The sequence below is a fragment of the Mus musculus genome, chromosome 17 (genome assembly GCF_000001635.26).
Source record: "Mus musculus strain C57BL/6J chromosome 17, GRCm38.p6 C57BL/6J".
In the NCBI taxonomy this organism is placed as follows: domain Eukaryota; kingdom Metazoa; phylum Chordata; class Mammalia; order Rodentia; family Muridae; genus Mus; species Mus musculus.
Window position 1 is genome coordinate 13,872,498 of NC_000083.6, and position 23,261 is coordinate 13,895,758.

The 23,261-nt window shown below is 40.2% G+C and overlaps 1 protein-coding gene across 26 annotated transcripts in view; it reads left to right on the top strand.

The window, feature by feature from the left end:
* Positions 1–23,261, top strand: part of Afdn (afadin, adherens junction formation factor) — a 145,408-nt gene that overhangs the window by 112,107 nt on the left and 10,040 nt on the right. For 13 of the 26 annotated variants that reach the window (XM_006523752.3, XM_006523763.3, XM_006523757.3 and 10 more), the window contains 8 exons: positions 8,788–8,853; positions 9,354–9,427; positions 9,886–10,004; positions 11,244–11,438; positions 12,072–12,163; positions 12,825–13,010; positions 15,485–16,480; positions 18,466–18,501. In XM_006523752.3, the coding sequence (XP_006523815.1) occupies positions 8,788–8,853; positions 9,354–9,427; positions 9,886–10,004; positions 11,244–11,438; positions 12,072–12,163; positions 12,825–13,010; positions 15,485–16,480; positions 18,466–18,501 (1,764 nt within the window). Of the gene's footprint in view, positions 1–8,787; positions 8,854–9,353; positions 9,428–9,885; positions 10,005–11,243; positions 11,439–12,071; positions 12,164–12,824; positions 13,011–15,484; positions 16,503–18,465; positions 18,502–23,261 lie in introns of all 26 variants that reach the window. The other 13 variants (XM_006523759.3, XM_006523764.3, XM_030249528.1 and 10 more) reach the window with 4 other exon arrangements.

Here is a 23,261-nt window from a genome sequence, read left to right on the forward strand (position 1 = left end):
CTGTTTATCCTTTGAGTAGAGGAAGGTTACTGATTTGTTTGAGTTCATTTTATATCCAGCCACATTGCTGAAGTTGTTTATCAGCTGTAGTGTGGGAAGCCACATGTGTCGTTGTAGGGTGGCGCTGGTTACTATGGGCCACCACGCGTACATAGGCAGTAAAGTTTTGTTTTTTTTTTCCCCACACTGTAGGAGTTCTCTGGTGGAGTTTTTGGGGTCATTTAATTATATGATCATATCATCTGCAAATAGTGATATTTTGACTTCTTCCTTTCCAATTTGTATCCCTTTGACGTCCTTTTGTTGTCTTAAATGCTCTAGCTAGAACTTCCAGTACTATATTGAATAGATAGGGAGAGAGGGGACAGCCTTGTCTAGTCCCTGATTTTAATGGGATTGCTTTAAGTTTCTCCTCATTTACTTTGCTGTTGGCTACTGATTTGCTGTATATTGCTTTTACTATGTTTAGGTATGGGCCTTGAATTCCTGATCTTTCCAAGACTTTTACCATGAAGGGGTGTTGGATGTTGTCAAATGCTTTTTTAGCATCTAATGAGATTATCATGTGCTTTTGTTTTGTTTTGTTTTGTTTTGTTTTTTCCTTTGCGTTTGTTTATGAAGTGGATTACATTGATGGATTTCTGTAAATTGAACCATCTCTGCATCCCTGGGGTGAAACCTACTTGATACTTGTGAATGATCATTTTGATGTGTTCTTGAATTTGGTTGGCAAGAATTTTATTGAGTATTTTTGCATCGATATTCATAAGGGGAATTGGTCTGAAGTTCTCTTTTTTTGTTGGGTCTTTGTGTGGTTTTGCTATCAGCATAATTGTGGCTTCATAGAATGAATTGGGTAGTGTTCCTTCTGTTTCTATATTGTGGAATAGTTTGAAGAGTATTGGTATTAGGTCTTCTTAGAAAGTCTAATAGAATTCTGCACTAAACCCATCTGGTCCTGGGCTTTTTTTTGGTTGGGAAAATTTTAAAGACTGCTTCTATTTCTTTAGGGGTTATGGGACTGTTTAGATGGTTTATCTGACCCTGATTTAACTTTGGTATTTGGTATTTGTCTAGAAAATTGTGCATTTCATCCAGATTTTCCAGTTGTGTTGAGTATATAGGCTTTTTGTAGTAGGATCTGATGATTTTTTTGAATTTCCTCAGTTTCTGTTGTTATATCTCCCTTTTCATTTCTGATTTTAGAACCTTTTTTTTTTTTTCCTGTGTAGTGACATAGAAACAGACACCGCCTACCTCACACTTCACCCTCATTTAAGGCCTAGGGATCCAGGTGTGTGCATACTCTGTAGTCATACATTATGTGGCTTCTGGGAGTTCTGCGTAATTTCTTCTGTTGAATTATCTCCTCCTACATTGCATACTGACTTGAGAGGTTGGTGGGCCAAATGTATTCTGTGAATCTCAGTTCAGAATCTCCTGGCTGTGTTGTCTCCTATATTTCAGAGAGACAGAAAAGATGGATGGTGTGGTAAATATTTGTTGTGTTGGTGGTGTTGTTAAAGGTAAAGGAATGCAGCTGAGGGTAGAATTCAGTTACTTTACCAACCTGTCTGTTGGAATAACATTAATTTGAGAATTGCTGTAAGTGAAACTTATTTGAATAAACCATTTTAGAACCAATTTAAAAATTAAGGTAGAAAGATATTTAAGAGTTTTTTAAGAACCACTTGAGCTTTGATAGCTTGTTGTCTGGAAAGAGCAACTGAACTGAAAGGTATGAGGACAGTGCCAGTGACAGACTTACCTAAGGCATGAGAGTTTCATCTGGGCTGCTCTCGCTCTTAGGTCATGCAGCCCACAATTGTTTGGAGCTCCATCTGAGGAGTCCAGGCTGGGCCTCCACCCTAGAACAATGGCCTAAGCCCAGTGGTGCTTGGCAGACACCTCTTCTTCCCTCCCACCCCCACCCCCCCTTGGCTTGTGTTTAATGATGTTTTTATGCTGTTACTGAGGCATACTCCCACACACTCCATTTGCAGCCAAGCTGTCTGGAGCACAGGCTCCTTGTGGTAGTGACTCTCTGTTGAAGAACCCCTCCAGCCTCTGAGAACAGAACAGAGAGGCAGCCTTCTCTCTGGGTGTCAATTCTCCAGAGGCTGAGGCAGCTTAGAGGTTTGTATGATTGTCCTTTCTCTAGACTCGGGGGACACTAGCCTTCTGTTTTCTTATCTTGTTTATTTTTATTTTTCTTTCCTACCTTTTTATAGGTAACGTTCAGATAGTTATCTTCTTTCCTCCCTTGTTAGTCCAGCTCCCTCACCCCACTTTCCTCTTAAACAGAAGAGAAGTATCCACCTGTAGGGTGCAGTTTGAAGGTTAGGGTGTTGAGTGGTATGAGTGTAAGGAGGGGTCCAGATCTCTGCCTTCTCTGGGCATCACCTGCTCACTTGCTTCCTAGGCACTCTCTAAGAAAGGCACAGAGCAGACCTGATGTGAGCGTTGTGCTGTGGATATGGATCTCAGGTGCTTCCAGGAGGGAAAAAAATGGGTTTTATGCCTTTTATTTAAGTTTGCTCAAATAAATTTCAGAACTAGTTCTGCATGGTGTATTTGGAAATGTGTAACTGTTTTCTGAAAGATCTCTTTTAATTCAAGGGATTGACTTACGAAATGAGAAATGAGAAGTTCTTAGTAGTTATGTTTAATCTTTTAATTTCACAACTAAGTTGAACATTTTAGGTGCCTTTAGATAAATGCTTTTTTTAAAAAATACTTAGACTGTAAATATTTATCTAGATATTATTCTCATTTTTGGCAATCAGGGTATGTAATATTAATATATGTGTTACAATAAGATGCTATTTTGACAGTTTTGTGCATAATTATGAATTTATTGTTAGTAATGTTGATGACGAATAAACTACAATACATGCCATAAAATTCTTCTTTCTTAAAGAGGTGCTATTCACCAAAATACTGTGTGTCACATGGGTAACTTAAATATTTTCAAAATGTTGCCTTAATACATAATTAGCATAAAAGAGTAATGAGATGTTTTCCGTTCTTTTTTCATACTCTGCCTTTGAAGTCAAGAGATTTCTTTGTGAATGAGCCACATTTTGAGTACTGTGTAGTTACATGTGGCCCAGTGACTGTGGTACTGGACAGCAGGGTTGGTTGTAAGTGGTCCAGTACCTTTCATCTGGTGCCTCAAACTGTTGTTCTATGCTCTACTGCTGGCTTTTAGAGAGTGCTTAAAGTGACCGTGGTTAGTGGTTGAAATGCCGTACGCTGACGTACAGTATCAATTAAGAGATAACTTCTAGACTCTATTTTTCTTTAACTAGGAAATGAGTAGAACTATAATAAAATGTTTTAGTTATTGTCTGTGTGCAGGTGCTTTGTCTACATGTATGTATGTATGTATGTATGTATGTATGTATGTATACCACATGTTTGCTTGGTGCCCAAGGAGGTCCTCAGGGGTGTCACATCCCCTGGGACTTGAGTTAAAGTGAGCTACCATGTTGATGCTGGGAACCATACCAGGCTTCTCTGCAAGAGCAATAAGTGTTCTTAACTGCTGTACTCTCTCTCTAGTTCCTAGAATTTGATTGTATGTAGTTCTTCTTTAAATCTTAGACTAATTAACATGTTGCTATCATAAAGGAGAGAGAGAGTTCTGAAAAGCCTAAGGAATTTCTGTGGTGCAGCAGATGGCAGTTTTTCTAGGAAAAGGTAGGGGGCTCCTCATGTACTGTAATTGAAAGGCCATCTCACTTACACAAAAGCTGTAAGGCAGGGTATTACTCCTACTTTCTTCAGGGGAGCAATGAAAATCCCATATGAACATAGAAGATAGCACCTCTTCTGGGAGAACAGGACAGAAGCTTGGTTGGTAAGTCTAGAGACTGACTGTTGGAGGCCTATGGCAAAGACCACAGTCCAGTTGACAATGGTGTGCTGGGAAGTTATACCTGAACATCGGGAAGGAGAAAGTGTGTGCTGTGAAGGTAGCAGGCAGGTAGTGATATATGGTGTGGTATTCACATATGCTCTACAACAGGATATTTATCTAGTTAGGAGCCATGTAGAGATCTAAGCAGATGAGACAGCCACCACTGCCTCTTTTTGCCAGAATGTTTCTGATGCTGAAGATGTATCCGTGGCTACTTTAAGATTCATAACAACACCATTAAATACTTAACACATGGTCAGTTTTGCTTGAATATTTAAGTTTGTATTTATTTAATTTTACATTGTATATGCACATGTGTGGTAAATTACCCAACTTGAAATACCCAGGATTTGAAATTATTTAAATAACTGCTTACAGTTTATATTACATCTTCAGCATGAGCTTATGGAGTAGGTGTCTCGAATGTAGAGTAGCTTTGAGTGAAGGACCCTAACAGTTGTTTGAGGAGAGTGAGCACTGAAGACAGTGAAGTGGTTAGGACAGTTCTGCAGGAAGCAGCCATAGTGGCAGTGAGCTCAAGGTGGCAGGCTGTGTGCTGCTAGTCTCCTGCAGGCAGCAGCAGTGTGTTCAGGAGGGCCAGGTTGGCTGCTTCTATTTCATGTCAGTTCACTTCGTGATTTTAAAAAGTGTTCTTATTGTAGAGTGTCAAGTGAGAGATAGATTATTTTGGGGTTTATTAATAATATTCTGAAACATACCAGAAATGACACAGAATCGATTTATTGTTCTAAAATTTATACTTGGTGTTGCTCATAGCAGTGCTCCTAAAATATGTTAGTTATTATTGCTAAATGTTTTTCTTGCTAGAGATGACGGTAGTTGGTTCTTATTAAAAGGATAGACTTTTATAACTTAAATGGTAAGGTCAGGGGCTGGGACAGGGACTCAGCAGTTAAGAAGTATGTACTGCTCCTTCAGAGGCCCCGAGTTCAGTTCCCAGCACCCAAGTGGTGAGGGCAGCTCAAAACCACCAGTAACTTTAGCTCCAGGGGTCTCTGTGGGTGTGCTGTAGAAATATACACATGCATGTAATTAGACATAAAACTTAAATTATAAGGCCTGTGTTGCATTACCAAAAGCTGCCATGTGGAAATGTAACTCTTGTTCATACTATGAGCAGTGCTGCTCTGGCATTTAGTAACTATTGCTTTTCTGACAGTCAGCAGGAAGTGGACAGAATTGAACTTGGAGAGGAGGAATGGGGGATGGGAATGAATGTTAGTGCAGCCTGGTATCCCAGCCAGAAGGGAATCAGTCATGCAGCTCTCCTGGAGAAAAGAGAGGACTTGGCACCAGAGCTCATATTCAAAGACATTAGGACATCATGGGTGCATCATGGAAGTTCACTGAAGAATTGAATGATTTAAAAGCTGAGTTGTGGAATTAAATAGATCTATAAAAAATAAATCTATGCAATCAATAATATAAAGTTATGAAATATATTCCAGCCTGATTGATCAGAATTATAAATTTCCAGTCTAGCACATGGTTACTGAGGGGAACTGTGATTTCAAGGTCATTTCCAATCGTCTATATCAAGTGTTTTGACTCAAGGAAACTGGTATTGCCATAGATGAAATGAGGTAAAGGCATATTTATTTCTCTTTTGCCAAGTTACTTGACAAAGTTCAAAAAGTTAGTGAGTGTGCTTTTTTTTTTTTTTGTTCCACTCAGGTACTTTGTATATTTTTCTAACTTATTTAAATATTTATACATGTATACAGTAAAATATAGTCACATCCTCCCTTACTTCTCTCCTCCAACTTCTAATAGATTCCTGTCAGAATGCCCCCTCTCTAGCACTGGTCTGACTTGCTATGTAAATCAGATTAGCCTAGAACTCACAGAGGTCCACGTGCATCTGTTTCCTAGGTGCTAGGATAAAAAGCCTGCACCACCATACAACCCCATGTATATGTTTGTGTGTGTATATGTGCATGTGTGTGTGTGTGTGCATGTGTGTGTGTGTGTGTGTGTGTGTATCACATTAAGCCCTATTAGTGCTACTCATATATGCATACAGTGTGTGCAGCCATTCACTGGAGAATGGGAAACCTACCATTGGCCATACCCTTAAAGAAGAATGATTTTCTATTAGCTGCTGTTAACTGCAGCTCCTCATTAGGGGCAGGGGCTTATAAGCTTTTCTCCCATCCATGCTGGAATTGTATCTGGCTTCATCTGGCTCAGGTAACTGCAGCTGCTCTGTGTGGATGTGATGGCCTTGTATCATTCAGACATCATGGGTGCGATGGTCATGTCCATCTATACATCATGGATGTGATGGTAGTGTCACATCCAGACGCCACAGATGTGGTGGCCATGTCATGCCCAGACTTCACAATGTGATGGCTGTGTCACATCTGGAGCAGCATTTCGCAGCACTTCTCCCCATCCTCCAGCCCTTTCTACAAGGTTTGAGAAAGATGTACCATTTGGGACTGAGCAGTCCTCCATCACTTACCCTCAGCACTTGACCAATTGTGAGTGTTTTCACCGACTGCTGACCACTGCATGAAGAAACTTCTTGGACCAAGATCGGGATAACAAGTCTCTGGGTATAATAAGCACGTGCTTGGAAGGGAAACGGAGGTCACAGCCATCTAGTAAAATAACAGGAGGTTCTCAAGTAGGATCTCTATGAACTCTCAGCAATGGGCTTCTGACGAGTCACTAAATTTCCTCCTGTGGAGCAGATTGCAGATATAGTCAGAAAGTACTTAGTTACCTCAGTCACAGGCATGTCACTGTTGCTGCATTTGGCACATCTTTTTTGGCAAGTCTGTATTCTAGCAAGCCAGAGTCCAGCACTAAATAAGACCATAGGCGTGGTTTCTCCCCCAGCAAGCAGCCTGTATTGTACTCTCTGACACTATGAACAGGGAAGAAATTTCTTCCTTTGGTTTGAGATTAATTTTTATCCTGTAAGCAAAGTTTGGTAGTTGTAGTCGTTGCATCTGACTTTTGTCGTTATGGTGATGACTAAGAGCAATGCCAATAGCCTGTGTCATTCTGGAGACTTCTGGACCCTCCTGCTGTGGAAATTTCTCCCATGCCTGCCCTGCACTTTTATTTACCCATGTTGTCTAGGGATGGCCTAATGCATCATGCAGAAAACCTCTGTTCAAACCCCTTTATGGTCATCATCACTGTTACATGTAGAAGTTAGCTTTCTTACCTGTGGGTTTCCATAAGACCTTTCATAATCCCGAGTTTTGATTAACACATACCTTTCTCTCCCCCATTTCCTCACCCTGCCCCTGTTTAACCCTTTAACACATTTCATAACACATGTGTTCTTCTACTATCTCCTCCAGTTAGATTTTTATATTGGATTGCAATTTAGTAACTTTCCATCTGGCTTGATTCCCCCCATCTCCCTATTGCCTCCAGACTTCCAGTTTCCTTCTTTATTTACCTTTCTTTTATTTCCTTTGGCACTGCCAGCTATTCAAGATGTGGTTTTGTGGCTGTTGTTAAGTGTTGACAGTACCAAGTGGCCTTACAGTTGAGAGCCCAGGGCTGGTAAGAGACTTGCAGTATGGTACACGGGAGGGAGTATAGACAGACACAGGAGGAGACTGGCAACATACTGGACAACCTTCATCCTTCATCTTAGGGTAAAAGAGCTTTACATGGAGAAGCACTCAGTCTTTCTTAGTTTCTAGCTGTTCAGAGTCTGCATGACATGCAGACAAATGCCACAGCCACATCTGTCACTACTCAGTTAACATATACTAATAAAATGTTACGCTGTTTTCAAATTTTTATATATATTTGTATATGTATGATAACATATACTGTTTTATAATTATAATATATATAGTATAATTTCTATTGTTATAAATGTATATACATACTACTTTATAAGACACATAATTTTATATATATAAACATACACACAAAACACAGGTTCTATTCCTGTGAAACAGTAACATACTGCATAACTGATGACTGCCTTCCTGTCCCTACTCCCTACTGTAGGGAGAAAAAAGGGAGCCAGTCTCACCAGTGAAAACTGTAAACTAAAATGCTAGCTAATAGAGGAAATATGGATGGTTTGCACATCTTCCAGATTATTACTTTGAAAAACTTATCTTAATATACTGAAATTTCTTTTAATAATACATTATTATATGATATAATATCTCAAAGTTATTAAGGGAACTTAATTTTATTGTTGGTACAAAAGTATATATACTCAGTTGTGCTACTTCCAGTAATATCCAAGTAAGGTTTCATGCACATGACTGTATGTGTTTTGTTGTTATATTATGATCTCCAAGTAGAGTATTGATGATCTTGAAACTATGTATGATACCTAAGGTTTCTCAAAGATTTCATTAGTTTTCCATAGAATGCTAATGTAATTGTGTATGAATCTTAAGTTACAGAGTATCAATTACAATATAGTATTTTCTGGGTAATGTTTTCTTACAAAACCCTCTTAACTGGCTGCTACAAGAAGTTATTTTCTTGTTTTGAAATGTAAACCATATGTTTAAAGAGTGAGGCTAGAGAAGGCAGATACTGGATGGATTATATAGTACCACAGCTGATTTACTGGCCTGCTCGGGTTAAGGGCCAGTCACTTGAAGAGTTTCTCATTCATTTGGAATTGTAGCTGTTTTAGACTTTATAAATAATCATTTTGAGTATTCCAAGACTATGGGCATATTTTTGTCAAATTATCCAGTTTTACAGGAGTATTTTTCTTATAAGTTTGGAACCATAAAATAGAAATATTCCTAACCTGTCAAGTTACCAATGTGTATGTGGGCAGGATTTTGTTCATTTCCTGCTTTGTGATTTCATTGTGTTGTTCTGGCCTTATTTTTGCATAGGGTGCTGGCCAGGATAAACTGGGAATCTACGTTAAGTCGGTTGTCAAAGGAGGTGCTGCAGATGTGGTGAGTATTTGATTTTTTGTTTGTTTGTTTTGTTTTTGTTTTTTTTCGAGACAGGGTTTCTCTATGTAGCCTTGGCTGTCCTGGAACTCACTTTGTAGACCAGCTTGGCCTCAAACTCAGAGATCCGCCTGCCTCTGCCTCCCAAGTGCTGGAATTAAAGGCGTGCGCCACCACGCCCAGCGACTATTTGTTTTAAAGGAAACTGTGAAGGGCATTATGCGCTCCAGCTTTGTGAAATACTGTGCAGATGCTTATAGCTGTGGATGCTGTATGGTGAAGAATGCTGCTGTTCATTGACTGTGGTGGGAAGACTGATGCGCGCTGACCATGTGGTGTGAAGAATGCTGGTGTGCACTGGCTGTGGTGTGAAAAACACTGCTGTGTACTGACTGTGGTGTGAAGTACACAGCTGTGCACTGACTGGTGTGAAAAATGCTGCTGTGCACTGATACTACCTCTTTTTCTTTTCTCTCTACACTTTCATCTCTCTGGTGGCTCAGGATGGACGATTAGCTGCTGGTGACCAACTCCTCAGTGTGGATGGACGAAGTCTGGTTGGACTTTCTCAGGAAAGGTATGACTAATTGGTTAGTGTTAAAGTTAGTCTTAGTGTATTGAAGTGATATTTTACATTTAATTTTGAAATTTGTATTCAAAAAGTAGTGCTATAAAGTCCTTTATGCTCTGTGAGTACACCTTCACCTATAATCCTAGTTCTTAGAGCACATAAATCTCATTTTCTGTTCACTCATATGTGTTTTAGTATAGAGCATTTCTTTAAGTAATTCTATAAATATGTGCACATATACTTAAAACTTGTGAAATCTTTAAATATATCTTAATGGTATAGCATAGAACATATTTAAATGTTTTTATAATTAACTTTCAACTGTGATGTGAACAGGAGATTATCTTTCTGAAAGCCAGGCTAATTTCTCCAACAGCAGTCAGGCTGAGGAACAAGAGTTCTGAACACAGACTGTCATCTGACACTGAGCGCTCAGTTTCTTTATACTTATATTTTCTTCCTAGGGCAGCAGAACTCATGACAAGAACCAGTTCCGTGGTTACACTGGAAGTTGCAAAGCAAGGTGCCATCTATCACGGCCTGGCCACCCTCCTTAACCAGCCGTCCCCCATGATGCAAAGAAGTAAGAACTAGGAACTCAAGCCAGGATAGCTATCCTATGCTGATTCTATGCTGGAATGTGACTTCTCTTGAAAGTTATCAAAAGCTGGGGCTGGAAAGATGGTTCAGTACTTCACAGCACTTATGTTAGCTGACAACTGTCTGTAATTCCCATTTCAGGGGATTCAATGCTCTCTTCTAACTTCTTTGAGCACCAGTAAGGCATGCACTTGTACACATACTGTAAAAACACTCATACACACTAAATAAATTATTTTTAAAAAGAGAGTCATCAAAATCCCATGTAGAAGTTGCTACTACAGCTGTTTTCCAGCTCTACCAGTGAAAAGTTAGTTGAGAACGAGTGAAGAATGCTGAGAAATACTACTCGGTTTCTATTCAGATCGTCCCTAATGGGGCAGCTTGCTAGATATATTAAAAGTCTGTTAGGTGTAGTCTTCTGAGCCCTCCTCGCCCCTGAGTCAGCCTTGAATCCTGTACACCCTAGCACCTGACCTTTGTAACCACAGTCCCAACAACAACAACAATGTCTGACAGCCTAGAATCCCGTTTACTAAAGCATAGAAACGCCAGAGCATGGTGGTAAGACCATGTGTTAGCATGGTAGAACATCATTTAGAAAAGAGGGAAGTGGTTAATGAATGAGTCCCAGGTGAACAGATGAAAAGACTAAACTATGGACATGCATGGTTAATCACACCAGGTGACAGCAGTCTGATGGATATTAATATGTGTGTTATCAAGTGAGAGAAGTGTAGTACCTTTGAGGGCTTATTAAAAATTACTCTTTAAATAGTTACTTTGTTATTTACAAATTACAGTTCAATTGTTGAGAAAATAATGTCAATTTCTCCCATAGATACATACCAAGTAAATGAAAAATTTTCTAGACCCAATATATTTAAAAGCTTTTGAAAATGTTCATATAAAGCCATTTGTGGTGGCATGTACCTTTAATGCCAGCACTGAGGATGCGGAAGGATGCAGCTTTCTGTGAATTTGGGGTGGCCTGGCCTATGTAGTAAATTCCAGACCAACCACGAGTATCTAGTGCCTGGATTTTGTTTTGTTCTACTTGCTTGCTTGTTTTTGGTTTTTAAGCTAGTCAAAGAATGTATATGAAAATCACCCTGTTATACTAAGAACAGTTATGAAATGTAAGAATTTTAGATGCATCCTTTGAAGCTCTTCAACTCTTAGAGCCAGTGAGGGAGAAAGAATGAATCTGCTTTGGTTTCAGTTTCAGATCGTCGTGGCTCAGGTAAACCCAGACCAAAGAGTGAAGGTTTTGAGCTCTATAATAATTCAGCTCAAAATGGCTCCCCAGAGAGTCCTCAGATGCCTTGGACAGAGTACAGTGAGCCAAAGAAACTGCCTGGGGATGACAGGCTGATGAAAAACAGAGCGGACCACCGTTCCAGCCCCAATGTGGCAAGTAAGAAGAGTCATTCTCTACGTTATCTTTTTACCTCCAGAAGCCAATGGGGCATGCTGTACTTTGATCATTGTTGTTTGTGTCTCTTGGCTAGCTAGAGTTTTCATAGAGGTGTCACAATACTCCAAAATTTGGGTTTTATTTGAGAAAACCCTTGACTCAGTATACATTATAGATCAAAATGCATTGTTAATGTCTCTACAAAAGTGTGTCAGGGGTTGCCAACTTAGAAAGAAACAGGGGCGGGGGGAGGGAGAGAGAGGAAGACAGAGAGGAAGAGAGAAGGAAAGGAAAAAAAAAGAGTTGCTAACAAAGAAATGAGGATGGTGGGTATTGAATAGAGACCCCAGCCTCCAAAAAGCTTCAAGTATTTACTCTCAGGTCTCTGCCACAGATGTCAGCTAGGTCCTGATCCTGGAGATAGTCCTTTCCTGGGCTATGGTGGTAGGAGACTTGTAGGGGCGCAGGAAGCCAGATTCTGGTACATTTTTGTCTCTGGCTCTGTGCTGGACATCCTGTCAATAGTGTAATGATGCACATGATACAGTGCCTGCATTTAAAGGAATGTTGTTATGTGTATTTTACTTGTTATTTAATGTGAAACTTGGGGGTTCTTTTGACTGTTTCCAACAGATCAGCCTCCTAGCCCTGGAGGGAAGGGTCCATATACATCTGGAACAGCAGCTAAGATAACATCTGTCTCCACTGGAAACCTCTGCACTGAGGTCTGAGATAAGCTGGAACACTTTATTACTTGTGAAATATCTGAGTTGTCTGATACAATTCTCAACAAAGTACATTAGCTATCATTCTTGACTTTTGTTCATTTAATTTTTTTAATTTTCATTATACTAGTCAAATAATTTAATATTTAATAAATCTAGGGGAAATGAGAATTAGTTTAAGTGAGTAACTCTGGAAAAATTAATGTTCCTCATTCAAAGCATAGGGTCAGTTTTTCAATTTTTAGCATAACATTTAATGTATATGCTTTTTAAAAAACACTTATTTATTCCCTTTATAATCAAATATCATCCCATCCTCTCCTCCTAGTGCCCCCCCATTTCCCCTTCTTGAGACAGGGAAGCTTCCCTCAGGGTATCAAACCCCTCCCCTCCATAGATGCTGTATGGCCTAGTTGGCCATCAGTGGAAAGAGAGGCCCATTGGTCGTGCAAACTTTATCTGCCTCAGTACAGGGGAACGCCAGGGCCAAGAAGTGGGAGTTGGGGTGGGGGTTGGGGGGGACTTTTGGGATAGCATTAGAAATGTAAATGAAATAAATACCCAATTAAAAAAAAAAGATTGTAAAACAGATCCCCGAGTATAAAGTTAGCCTTTTATGAAATTTTAAGCATCTCTTTTTCTCTTTGCTTACATTTTACAGGAGCAGTCCCCTCCACCCAGACCTGAAGCCTATCCTATCCCTACTCAGACATACACCAGAGAGTATTTTACCTTTCCAGCTTCAAAGTCGCAGGATCGGATGGCTCCTCCTCAGAGCCAGTGGCCAAATTATGAGGAAAAACCACATGTGCACACAGAAAGTAATCATTCCAGTATTGCAATCCAGGTTAGGAATAAGGGGCTTACAAATGGTTCTCATCTCTCAGAGGAGTATGATAGATCAGGTTAGCAGGATTAAGACTGGTGGCTGTTTTTTTCTTTAAAAATATTTATTTGTATTTATTTTGTGTGTGAGTGTATGGGGTACATGAACAGAGGGCAGTTTTCAAGAATCAGTTGTCACCTTCAATGATTTGGGTTCCTGGGATCAGACTAGATCACAGCATCCACACTCTTGGCAGCCCAAGAGTGTGTGAGTTTTAAGACACAATTGTTAACTTCAGATTGCTAGGTTGTCCTCTTTTTTTGTATGTGTGTTTTTAAGTCTGAGGCAAAAAGAAGTAGGCTCAAATGCAGAACATTGTAAACAAGTTCTGTGTAATATTTGGTTAATGAAATAATGGTAATGTAAGACATAGTTACAGCATTGAAGGCAAGGCTTTTACAGATTCTAGGAGTGAAAGATGAAATCTAGTGACTGGCATAGCTTGCACTGAGACTGTCTCTGCCCGTGGATCTTGAAGTAGGGCATACAGAAAACATACAATGCAATTAGAGTTGCTGAAAAGGTGGGTATTACCAGGCGTATCAACTGGGAAAGAATCTATCCTCTCTGGATTCCATCCCTGGTGCTTGTGTAGTGTCTTCCTCTGGCTTTGGCTTTCTGGCTGAAAGAAAAGATCTGAACATCAGAAGGCAAGGCTGGAGCCTGAAGGTAAGCAGGCTCATTAGAAGAGTTATAGGTTCTAGCTAAAAAGACTTCTGTCCAAATCACTAAAGATAGAGATGTCAGTATAGGGCTTTAAACTGGAAAGCACTATCAGATGTGACTTGGAGAAGAAACCAGCAGTGTGCTTTAAAGAGAAACCTAGGACACATAAGACAGATACATGTCCTGGAAAGTAAATGTTGTATGATCCCCAAAACAGTCATTCCTCCGTAGAGTGGTCACAGAAGTCATGGGAATAGATCACGATAGTGGTCACCAAAGACATGGGAATTGAGCTGAGCCTTACAGGATGAGAAAAATAGACAGGCAGACAGCAGAAAGGGGTGTACTCACAGGAGACTGTGCACCAAGGTAAGAGGAAACTTTGTTTAGGAAAAAAATAATCCTCTGCTGTGTGCCCTGCCTTATCTACGTTCTCCTGAGTGGACCTTATGACCGTTAGCAGCTGGGTTTTCTAAGTGTTAGATGTCTTCCTTCTCTGCCCATACCATGTCTTTTCTAGTAACACTGTCCGGTAACACACTAGACAGAAGGTTCAGAGTTGTGATTTTAGCAGGGCCAGGTCTCTGTTCCCTTCATGATGCTCTAATGTGATGTGTAGATTGTGTGAGCATGTGACTTCATGATGCTCTTACGTGATGTATAGATTGTATGAGCATGTGACTTCATGATGCTCTTATGTGATGTGTGGATTGTGTGAGCATGTGACTTCATGATGCTCTTATGTGATGTGTGGATTGTGTGAGCATGTGACTTCATGATGCTCTTATGTGATGTGTGGATTGTGTGAGCATGTGACTTCATGATGCTCTTATGTGATGTGTGGATTGTGTGAGCATGTGACTTCATGATGCTCTTATGTGATGTGTGGATTGTGTGAGCATGTGACTTCATGATGCTCTTATGTGGTTTGTTGATAAGGAACCTACTCAAAGTTGAGCTGTACCTAAGTATTGGGAATTATTGTTGAACTTCCTGCTATGGCTATTGTTTTTTTAAAGTGGTAATTCGTGTTTTTTTAAATGAAAAGGAAATAGTTATTTTCAGGTTTCCATCTTCAACTGATGTTCACTATCAAGGTGTGCTAAGGATAATTGATTCACATATCATAGTGATCATCTTCATCAGGATATACTGCTTTTATAAATGCCACTTGTCAGGCTTCATTGTAGCCTTCTAGAGAAAAAGAATACTTGTTTGAATCTCCTTCCTCACAAAGGGCTTTATTTCCATTAAAGTATGCTATTGCCTTCTTTCTCTGATAACAGTGGAGCTAAACATCTTTGATGAATGGAACTTGTCCTCATAGCCTTGTCTTATTGAGAGAAAACAAAGGTAGTCCTGATCTTTGTAACTCACTCAGAATCAAGCCATAGATGCATGCAATGAGTATTTTGTAATAGTTAGACTAACTTAACAGAAGGTTTTGTTGCTCTTCTTGGATTACACTGTTCTCACTTACCTATGGGAGTCAGGTGTGCCTGGAGCCTGAGCATGTACCTTCACCTGCTAGGCAGGAGTGACAGTGCCAGAAATAGCATGCATCAGTATATAGAAAACCTTCTTTATTCTTTTGTGGATAGATTTACAGCTGACTACTTGGCCAGTGAGCAGTAAAGCACTTTCAGCTTCTGGTTATACACCCATTCCACAGGTTTTGTTGTCTCCTCTTTGAGGATGAAGCATGTGTGATATTCTGGTAATGTGTCTGGTGAGTCTCTGAAGTATGAGAACTTCTTTTCTTTTCTCAGCGTGTTACCCGTTCCCAGGAAGAGCTTCGGGAAGAAAAGGTTTACCAACTTGAGCGGCATCGAGTAGAGGCAGGCATGGATCGCAAGTGTGACAGTGATATGTGGATCAATCAGAGCTCCTCAGTGGAATCCAGCACATCCAGCCAGGAACACCTGAACCATTCTTCCAAGTCAGTTACCCCTGCTTCCACTCTGACCAAGAGTGGTCCTGGCCGTTGGAAAACACCAGCAGCGGTGCTGCCCACCCCTGTGGCTGTCTCTCAGCCCATTCGAACAGACCTCCCTCCACCACCACCTCCACCGCCGGTCCACTACACCAGTGAGTTTGATGGTATTCCAATGGATTTGCCCCTCCCACCTCCTCCTGCCAACCAGGCAGGACCCCAGTCTGCTCAGGTGGCTGCTGCAGAGTGGAAAAAGAGAGAGGAGCACCAGAGGTGGTATGAGAAAGAGAAGGCCCGCCTGGAGGAAGAACGAGAGAGAAAGCGCAGGGAGCAGGAGCGGAAGTTGGGGCAGATGCGCTCTCAGACCCTGAACCCTGCTTCCTTCTCACCTTTGGCCACACAGGCCAAGCCAGAAAAGCCTTCCACACTGCAGAGGCCCCAAGAAACAGTCATTCGGGAGCTTCAGCCCCAGCAGCAGCCCCGCACGATCGAGCGCAAGGATCTGCAGTATATAACCATCAGTAAAGAGGAGCTGTCCTCTGGTGATAGTCTGTCTCCAGACCCCTGGAAACGAGATGCCAGGGAGAAGCTGGAGAAGCAACAGCAAATGCACATTGTGGACATGCTAAGCAAGGAGATCCACGAGCTGCAAAACAAGGTGGACCGTACTGCGGAGGAGAGTGACCGCCTGCGGAAGCTTATGCTGGAGTGGCAGTTCCAGAAGAGACTACAGGAGTCCAAACAGAAGGATGAGGATGATGACGAAGAGGAAGATGATGATGTGGACACCATGCTGATCATGCAGCGTCTGGAGGCCGAGCGGAGAGCCAGGGTAAAGGGGAAAGGCCTCGGTTGTGCGTATCTGTGTTCCCTATGCTATCTTCTGGGTGTTTCTGTGCAGACAGCTATATTCACAATCACAAAGAGGAGTTTAAAGACCCCTGGTTTCTTTTGCTCACTCTTGGCTGACAACTTGAAGGGATGAGTCAGGCCCTTTGGGCTTCAGTGTTTTAATTAGCAGTCGTATAGTTATCCTTGCTACACTTAAGTTGCAAAAACAGGTACTTAGTAATGACCACTAACAGTCGGCACAGGGCCAGATGGTAAATCCCTGAGACTTGGTGGGCTATGTCAAGTGTAATGGTCACATGGCTCTGCTGTGAGCAGAACAGTCAGAGTTGTTTACAAACCCTGGATAACTCACCAAGGACATCACACAGAAAGAGTCGGGTCCTGATTCTCATGATGAGCAGAGGACTTTAGGACATCAATTTTAAAGTGCAGGGTCATTACCAGTAGTAGGACTTGTGTAGCTATTTTACTGTTATTACTTCAAATATTTATTAGTTATTAATTGTAGTTGTAACATAAAGATACTAACAAATTTTGATAGAATTTAATCTCTATATTAAAAAAAAAACCTTTTATTATCTTTGTTTCAAATAAAAATTTAAATTAGCCTAATGTAAATAAGTTTTAAAAATACCAAATTTGGGGTTTAAACTAGATTCTTGCTACTTATCAAGCATAATTGTTCAGAGGCATTTATTGTTACTAACATGGGCACTTGATATTAGCTTGCCGAAGAGTGCTGTTGTCTATCATGTTAGTGAGTTTTAATGATGCTTTTTATCAATATAATTTTTTTCTGATTTCTTCTTTTTTCTTTTTTCTGTTTTATGCTGTGCATAAAAGGGGTTGTTGAAAGAGTAGCTGTTTCAGACATCTTACTTCAAGGGCATGATGCAGGTTAACCTTGGTTGATATTGTAACAGTCCAGTACTGTGATTAGTCTCTTTTCAGTGAGGTTTTCCTGAAGACTGTTGAGAAACTCAAAGGGGAGTTCACTGGCTTCTTCATATTGACATTCCTCAGCATATACAGTGCTCTAATTCACCTAAGATTTATTTTACATACTGGCTTTCTTGCGTGAAACCAGAATGTAAATTTTAACTATTACATCATTTTACTAGTATTTTTCTAGTACCTTTAGTAAACATCCTTAAGAATAACTGTATCCACCACTTCAACTATTATATCTCAAAGAATAAGCGATGAATGAGACTTGTACAATAAGGGTGCGTTGAATAGTTTCCACTGTGCTCATGCTCAGGACTCTCAGACACACTGTCTAGCTCTTGTCTGGACTGGCCAGCGCTGGTATGTCCCTCGGCCCTGACTGGCTAGGGACAGATACGGTGATTTGTGGCTTTGTATTGCCCTCACCCCAAGTTCCATGAAGAGGAAGATTTCCCCTCCCCTGTACTACAGTAAATAACTCCGAATGTCCAGCTGGTATTGATCACATAGCATTAGCATTGCTTCCTTTGATAGCAGATCACTGCAGAGATAAAAAGTTAGCTACTACGATAGAACATCTCAATTTTCTGTGAGGATGAAATGTTTATTGAAGATTTGTCATAGATTTACAAAATTGCTACTACTTTGAATATTTTAAAGCCTTTTAGTATGGATTATGATGCCTAGTAAAATTTTGATATTAATTTTTAAAAAGTAATTTCATTTTAATAATTATATATTTAGCTTATTATCTTAATCTCCAAATAAACACTAAAGAAAGCTTTGGTTTTTTAATATGTCTTTGAATGATAAATCTGAAAATATTAATGCCACATGGACATTTTTCTATTTCTGAATGCTAGAAGTTAGTCTGTGGTTCTATAGTTTTCATCAAGTTGTCTAAAACCAGATGACGCTTGACAGCAACAAAGATGCCGGTGGTGGAACACAGGTCTAAACCTAACTTTTTTGTTGACGCTTCATCTTTCTTTTTTTCCCCTTCTCTATTACCTGCAGCAGACTGCTATGCCAGCAATCTCTGTTCTAGATTTGGTATGTTCTTGTTTCTTTCCCTTTGGTACTTTTTTTTTGTCTTGATTTTCTTTCCTCCTTTGGTGATGGCTGTTCTGTGTTCTCAGTAGTCAGTTCTCCCTAGCACCTCCTGGGTCAGGAGGTGAGCTCCGTGGTTAGAAGCATGCCTCTGAATGTTACTAGACTAGTTACTCTACTTCCTTGTTAACCTTAAGTGTCACTGTTTGTTTATGGGTTTGACTTTCCTACAGTGTTAGTCATAATCTGATTCTATCTCATAGTTAGTCTCAAGTAGGTGAACAAATGAAATAGGTTTTGCATTGGGTAATTATTTCTTGTTGTATTAGAAATAGATTTTCACTATTTCTAATAAGTATGTTCACTGTGAACTCAGTTGAAAGGGCATTGCCACTACTCCCAGACTTAAAATGTAATGAAGATGTCACTGTGAATGGTAAAGTAAGAGGTTTCCTGTGAACCAAAATCCTATTTTTCTTAATACCACATGGATTATCAAAATATTTGATTGATCATTTATACACACACACACACACACACACACTTATCCGAGGTTAATGTCTAGATGATAAAAAAAAAAAAAAGCCAGTTCTTTAAAGTTAAACTCTAGCAGCCATCTCATCAAATGCTAGTCCCCTCTTTTCTGTTCTGTAGCTTGAGGACAGGTCACGCACAGAGAAACCTGTTTATAAACAGCTCCTCTTCTTGGTGAACAGAGGACTAATTTCCGACTTCCATGTCTTCATTCTTTATAAGAAACAAGGATAATAAACATGCTCCTCCACAGAAAATAAGAGATGAAGTTGTACATTAGGTTCATGAAAATTTTTTGTTGCTGTTATTTTGTTTGTTTTGAAAAAAGATGTCACTGCATAAGCCAGGATTGCCCCAAACTCAGATCGTACAGGGTTAACAGGTGTGTACCACAGTAGCCCACTTAAGAGTTATTCATCATTTAGCAAGTATTTATCAGTATCCTTTATAGAGCAAGCACTGACCAGAGGCACTGCCACAGACACTAGCCAACTCTTGGTTCAAGAATAGCTTTCTCCTGTGAAGTTGTTTGTGATAAATAATGTTTGCACTAAATTTTTATTTCTAATCAATATTTCTCAGTTTTTCTTATTTTAAAGAGATAAATACTTTGATTATCAATTAACAATTAATAAAATGTTAATAATTTATTTACCACTGTCTATATACACTTCTTATCCAAGTTTCCTAGTATCAAATATTAATATGAAATAATAGTATCATTAAATATTAGTATGATTAGTATTAACTATTAGTATTATTAACAATAATGCATTATTCTTAGAGCCCTTAACATGTCAGAATCGGTAGATTATCTTGGGAAACTCTTCCTAAGTAAGAATTAGTGGATAGTGGCAAGCATGTGTCTTGGGCTAGCAGTTTGCCCTGTAATCTTAAGACATGTTCTTGATATCATAAAATAAGATTTGGGGTGACTCGTGGGACAAATGAGACAGGTTTTATCTTGTTAGGAGCAGCAGAGTTTCATGAGGTTGGGGGACTGCCTACATTGATTTCCAGTCTTTCCTTAGGGCTCCCCGTGGCTGGATGCCACCATTGATCCAAGGCTTGCCTCCTGCTGCCTTCTTCTGCTTGTTCTCAATCCATAACTTTAAGACAGTAATGATGCCAGTGACATTTCATTCATGGCTCTAGTCTTGCCCTCTTGCACAATAAGATTGCTTACCAACATGCTTGTATTCCATCTCCCCCAGATGGCAAGATGCAGCTTTCCGAATTCAGCCTGTGCCCCTTGCACTGCAGCTCAATCTGCCCTCCACCCCCAATCCATAGGCCCTATTTTCCAAGATACACTTGTATTCATTTGAGCTTTATGGCCTTATATGATCCACTTCACACTGCAGAGGGTACTGCCCTACCGACATTCTTGCCCTGGCTGCTTCGCTGCCCTTTACTGCTGGGTTTACCAGTCAAGGTGTAAAAGCAGGTCCTTGTACACCTAGTGTTTAGGCCTCATGATTATATTACATTTCTTCATAACAAATCTTCTATTACCAAGGAAAACTCTAGACCCAAAGTGTAAGCCTTAACCCTCTGTCACATAGAGCCAACATGAGTTTGCTTTCTAGACAGTATTTCCTGTTACATTATCTGTAATTCTGCTTCATCAAAGGCACTTCCTTTGTAATAATGACATTCTGGGCCATCAGGTAGATAATCTCTTGGCCTGTTTGTCCCACAAAAGCTTGTCTGAGCTGTGTCCTCTCACCACATATGAATAGGTCACATTGTTCCCTGGGCAACATACATTTTCACAGGAATAAGCATCTCCATGGGGTGATACACATGGAAAGATGTTTCCAGAGACTCCGGTGGCTCTTGTACATCATCAGAACACTGTTAGGTGTTCTTTTTTTTAAATATGTCTTTTGCCACTGTTAGAGGGATCATTGTTTTCTAATGGACTCTGATGCTACACATAGAGCTTTTTCCTTAGACAGGAATAGCTGGTCCTTTGCAGATCTAGGCTCTAAACCCAGGTCTTAGAGTACTAGAAGACTGACTGCAAACAGTTCAAAACACCTTTCGTAATAATCTAATGCTTTCAAGGCTTTTATACCTTTGTCTTAAAATTGGGATTGAATTGTGGAAAGAAATACCTATATTGGAAAACTATTTTGAAAAATCCTGCAGACTCTAGCAGACTTCAGATGTCAAAAAGTAAAGGCTGTCGTGACTTTGTTTTGCATGGCTGATAATTTAATAACAATAGCATCCTTAGTATGTTTTTGTAAAGCTATATACACACAAATCTCAACCTGCAGTACTTGTTTGACCTGAAAGCACCTTTTAGAAATACAGACTGGTACAGAGTCTGCCAGGCTTTTCTGCTGGCCTTGATTAGATGAGAGATGTCAGATACTCAGTTTCACTGCACTGGGCAGCTTGTCACTGGGCTACAGAACAGTGAGACTGATGTCAAGGTTGACAACCACTTCACCAGCTAGGAGAATGAAGAACCATGTCTTTTAGAGAAAATGTCTCTTGCCAAATTTGAGAGCCTGCACTTAGAATTTGAGCTCTGTGATTGAACTTGTTAGCTAAACCATTGTGCAGTGCTTCTCCTGCCGGGTAACAGGAGGAGCTGAGTTTTGGAGAAGGGCAAGTGTAGCTTTGGTTTTGCCCTTAAGTTGCCTTCTCTGAGCATTTGATTGTCCCTGTGCTGTTTGCTTTTGTTGCTCTTGTGGGGTTCTGCTTCTCCCAGGTTTTCCTAACCACCATGCTCTTTTGTTTTGACATTGGCTCTGCTGGAGTGTGCACAGTTAGCTGCAGCCCCCTCATTGAAGTTCTCAGGGAAGACTTTTGCTTCCCTGTCTCTTTGTGCCTTGGTTCTTCATTAACAGTGTCTATGCCTGCTATAAAATCCACCCTGAATCTCAACTTCTGTTTGGACTTGCACTACCTTATGTTTTTTTTTTTTTTTAAGTCAACTTCATTTGTCTTTTTGAGAAGACAATTTTTTTTCAGGGATGTTTTATTACTTGCTGACATCAATAACCCCAACAGCACAGGCTAATTTATTCTTTTCCACTGGATATAGTAGAGTTTCTAATTTTTTATTGTATATGCTTGAATATTTTGCCTGCATAGATGTCTGTGCCTGGTACCCTCAGAGGCTGGAAGAGGGCATCAGATCCCCTGAGAATGGAGTTACACATGATTTCGAGTTTTGTAGGAATCAATCTTGGACCCTTTATAAGAGCAGCCAGGGCTCTTAACTGCTGAAAGTCACTCCAGCCCTAGGGCTAGTGTTTTATTCCATTGAAAATAAGGAATAAAATTTTTAGAGTTGTTTTTTATATTTTTAAAAAATATGCACATACAATCTAAGTTCAGAATTTTAAATAGTTTTTCTATAAACACTGTGTAGGTGATTTTATGGAACTTGAACTGGATCTCACAGGAATATCTTTATTATAAAGAGTTTCTGCAATAGCTAGACGTCAGCAGTACAGTTTTAGGATTCAAATTATGGAGAGTTTTAGTCAGTCCTCACGGTGACATATCACAGTGCTGGGGTATTTCTGCCCAGAACAGCTCTAGTGCAGCATTTCAGTGTCACCACAGTCTGTGACAAAACCAAAGACATAGCTGCAGGTCAGCATGGATAAAGGGGAGACTTTATCCTACCCTAGAACTCATGATGCTGAGGAATATGGTCAGAAGGTTCAAGGAGTCACAACAAACAAGGAGATGCACGTCACTGGCAGTTGAAGGTGGCTGGTAGTGTTGGGCACTGGAAACGGAAGGTGTTGGATCTTTTGTTGTTTCAGAAAGGTAGAACTTAATGATCAGAAATAGACAAGCATCAGCTGATGGATTTGGGACCTACATATAAACTTTTGAACCAACTGTCACATACAGCAGTGTGTCCTGTGTAGGGGAGTTAGCAGTGGTCCCCATGTGTGATAATCAGAAATGGGCCATAATGAGTCCCAACACTAAACTGCAAGTCTGAGGTCATGTCAGCTAGAAAGAGACTGCCTGAGTCCATTGACATATGGAGGGAACAAAATTGCTAAAAGAGGAGGAGCCTCAGAGTTTTAAACCACTCCCAAGTAAAAGTAGGCGGTTCCTAACAGCTCTCAACTGAGACTGGATTGGGGATAGGCAGCCTTGTACTTATGTGCAAGTGCCACCCACATCCCAGGAGAAAGAGGAGTCTTTTAACATTGGTGGTGGTTATCATATTATGTAGTTGTGAAAGT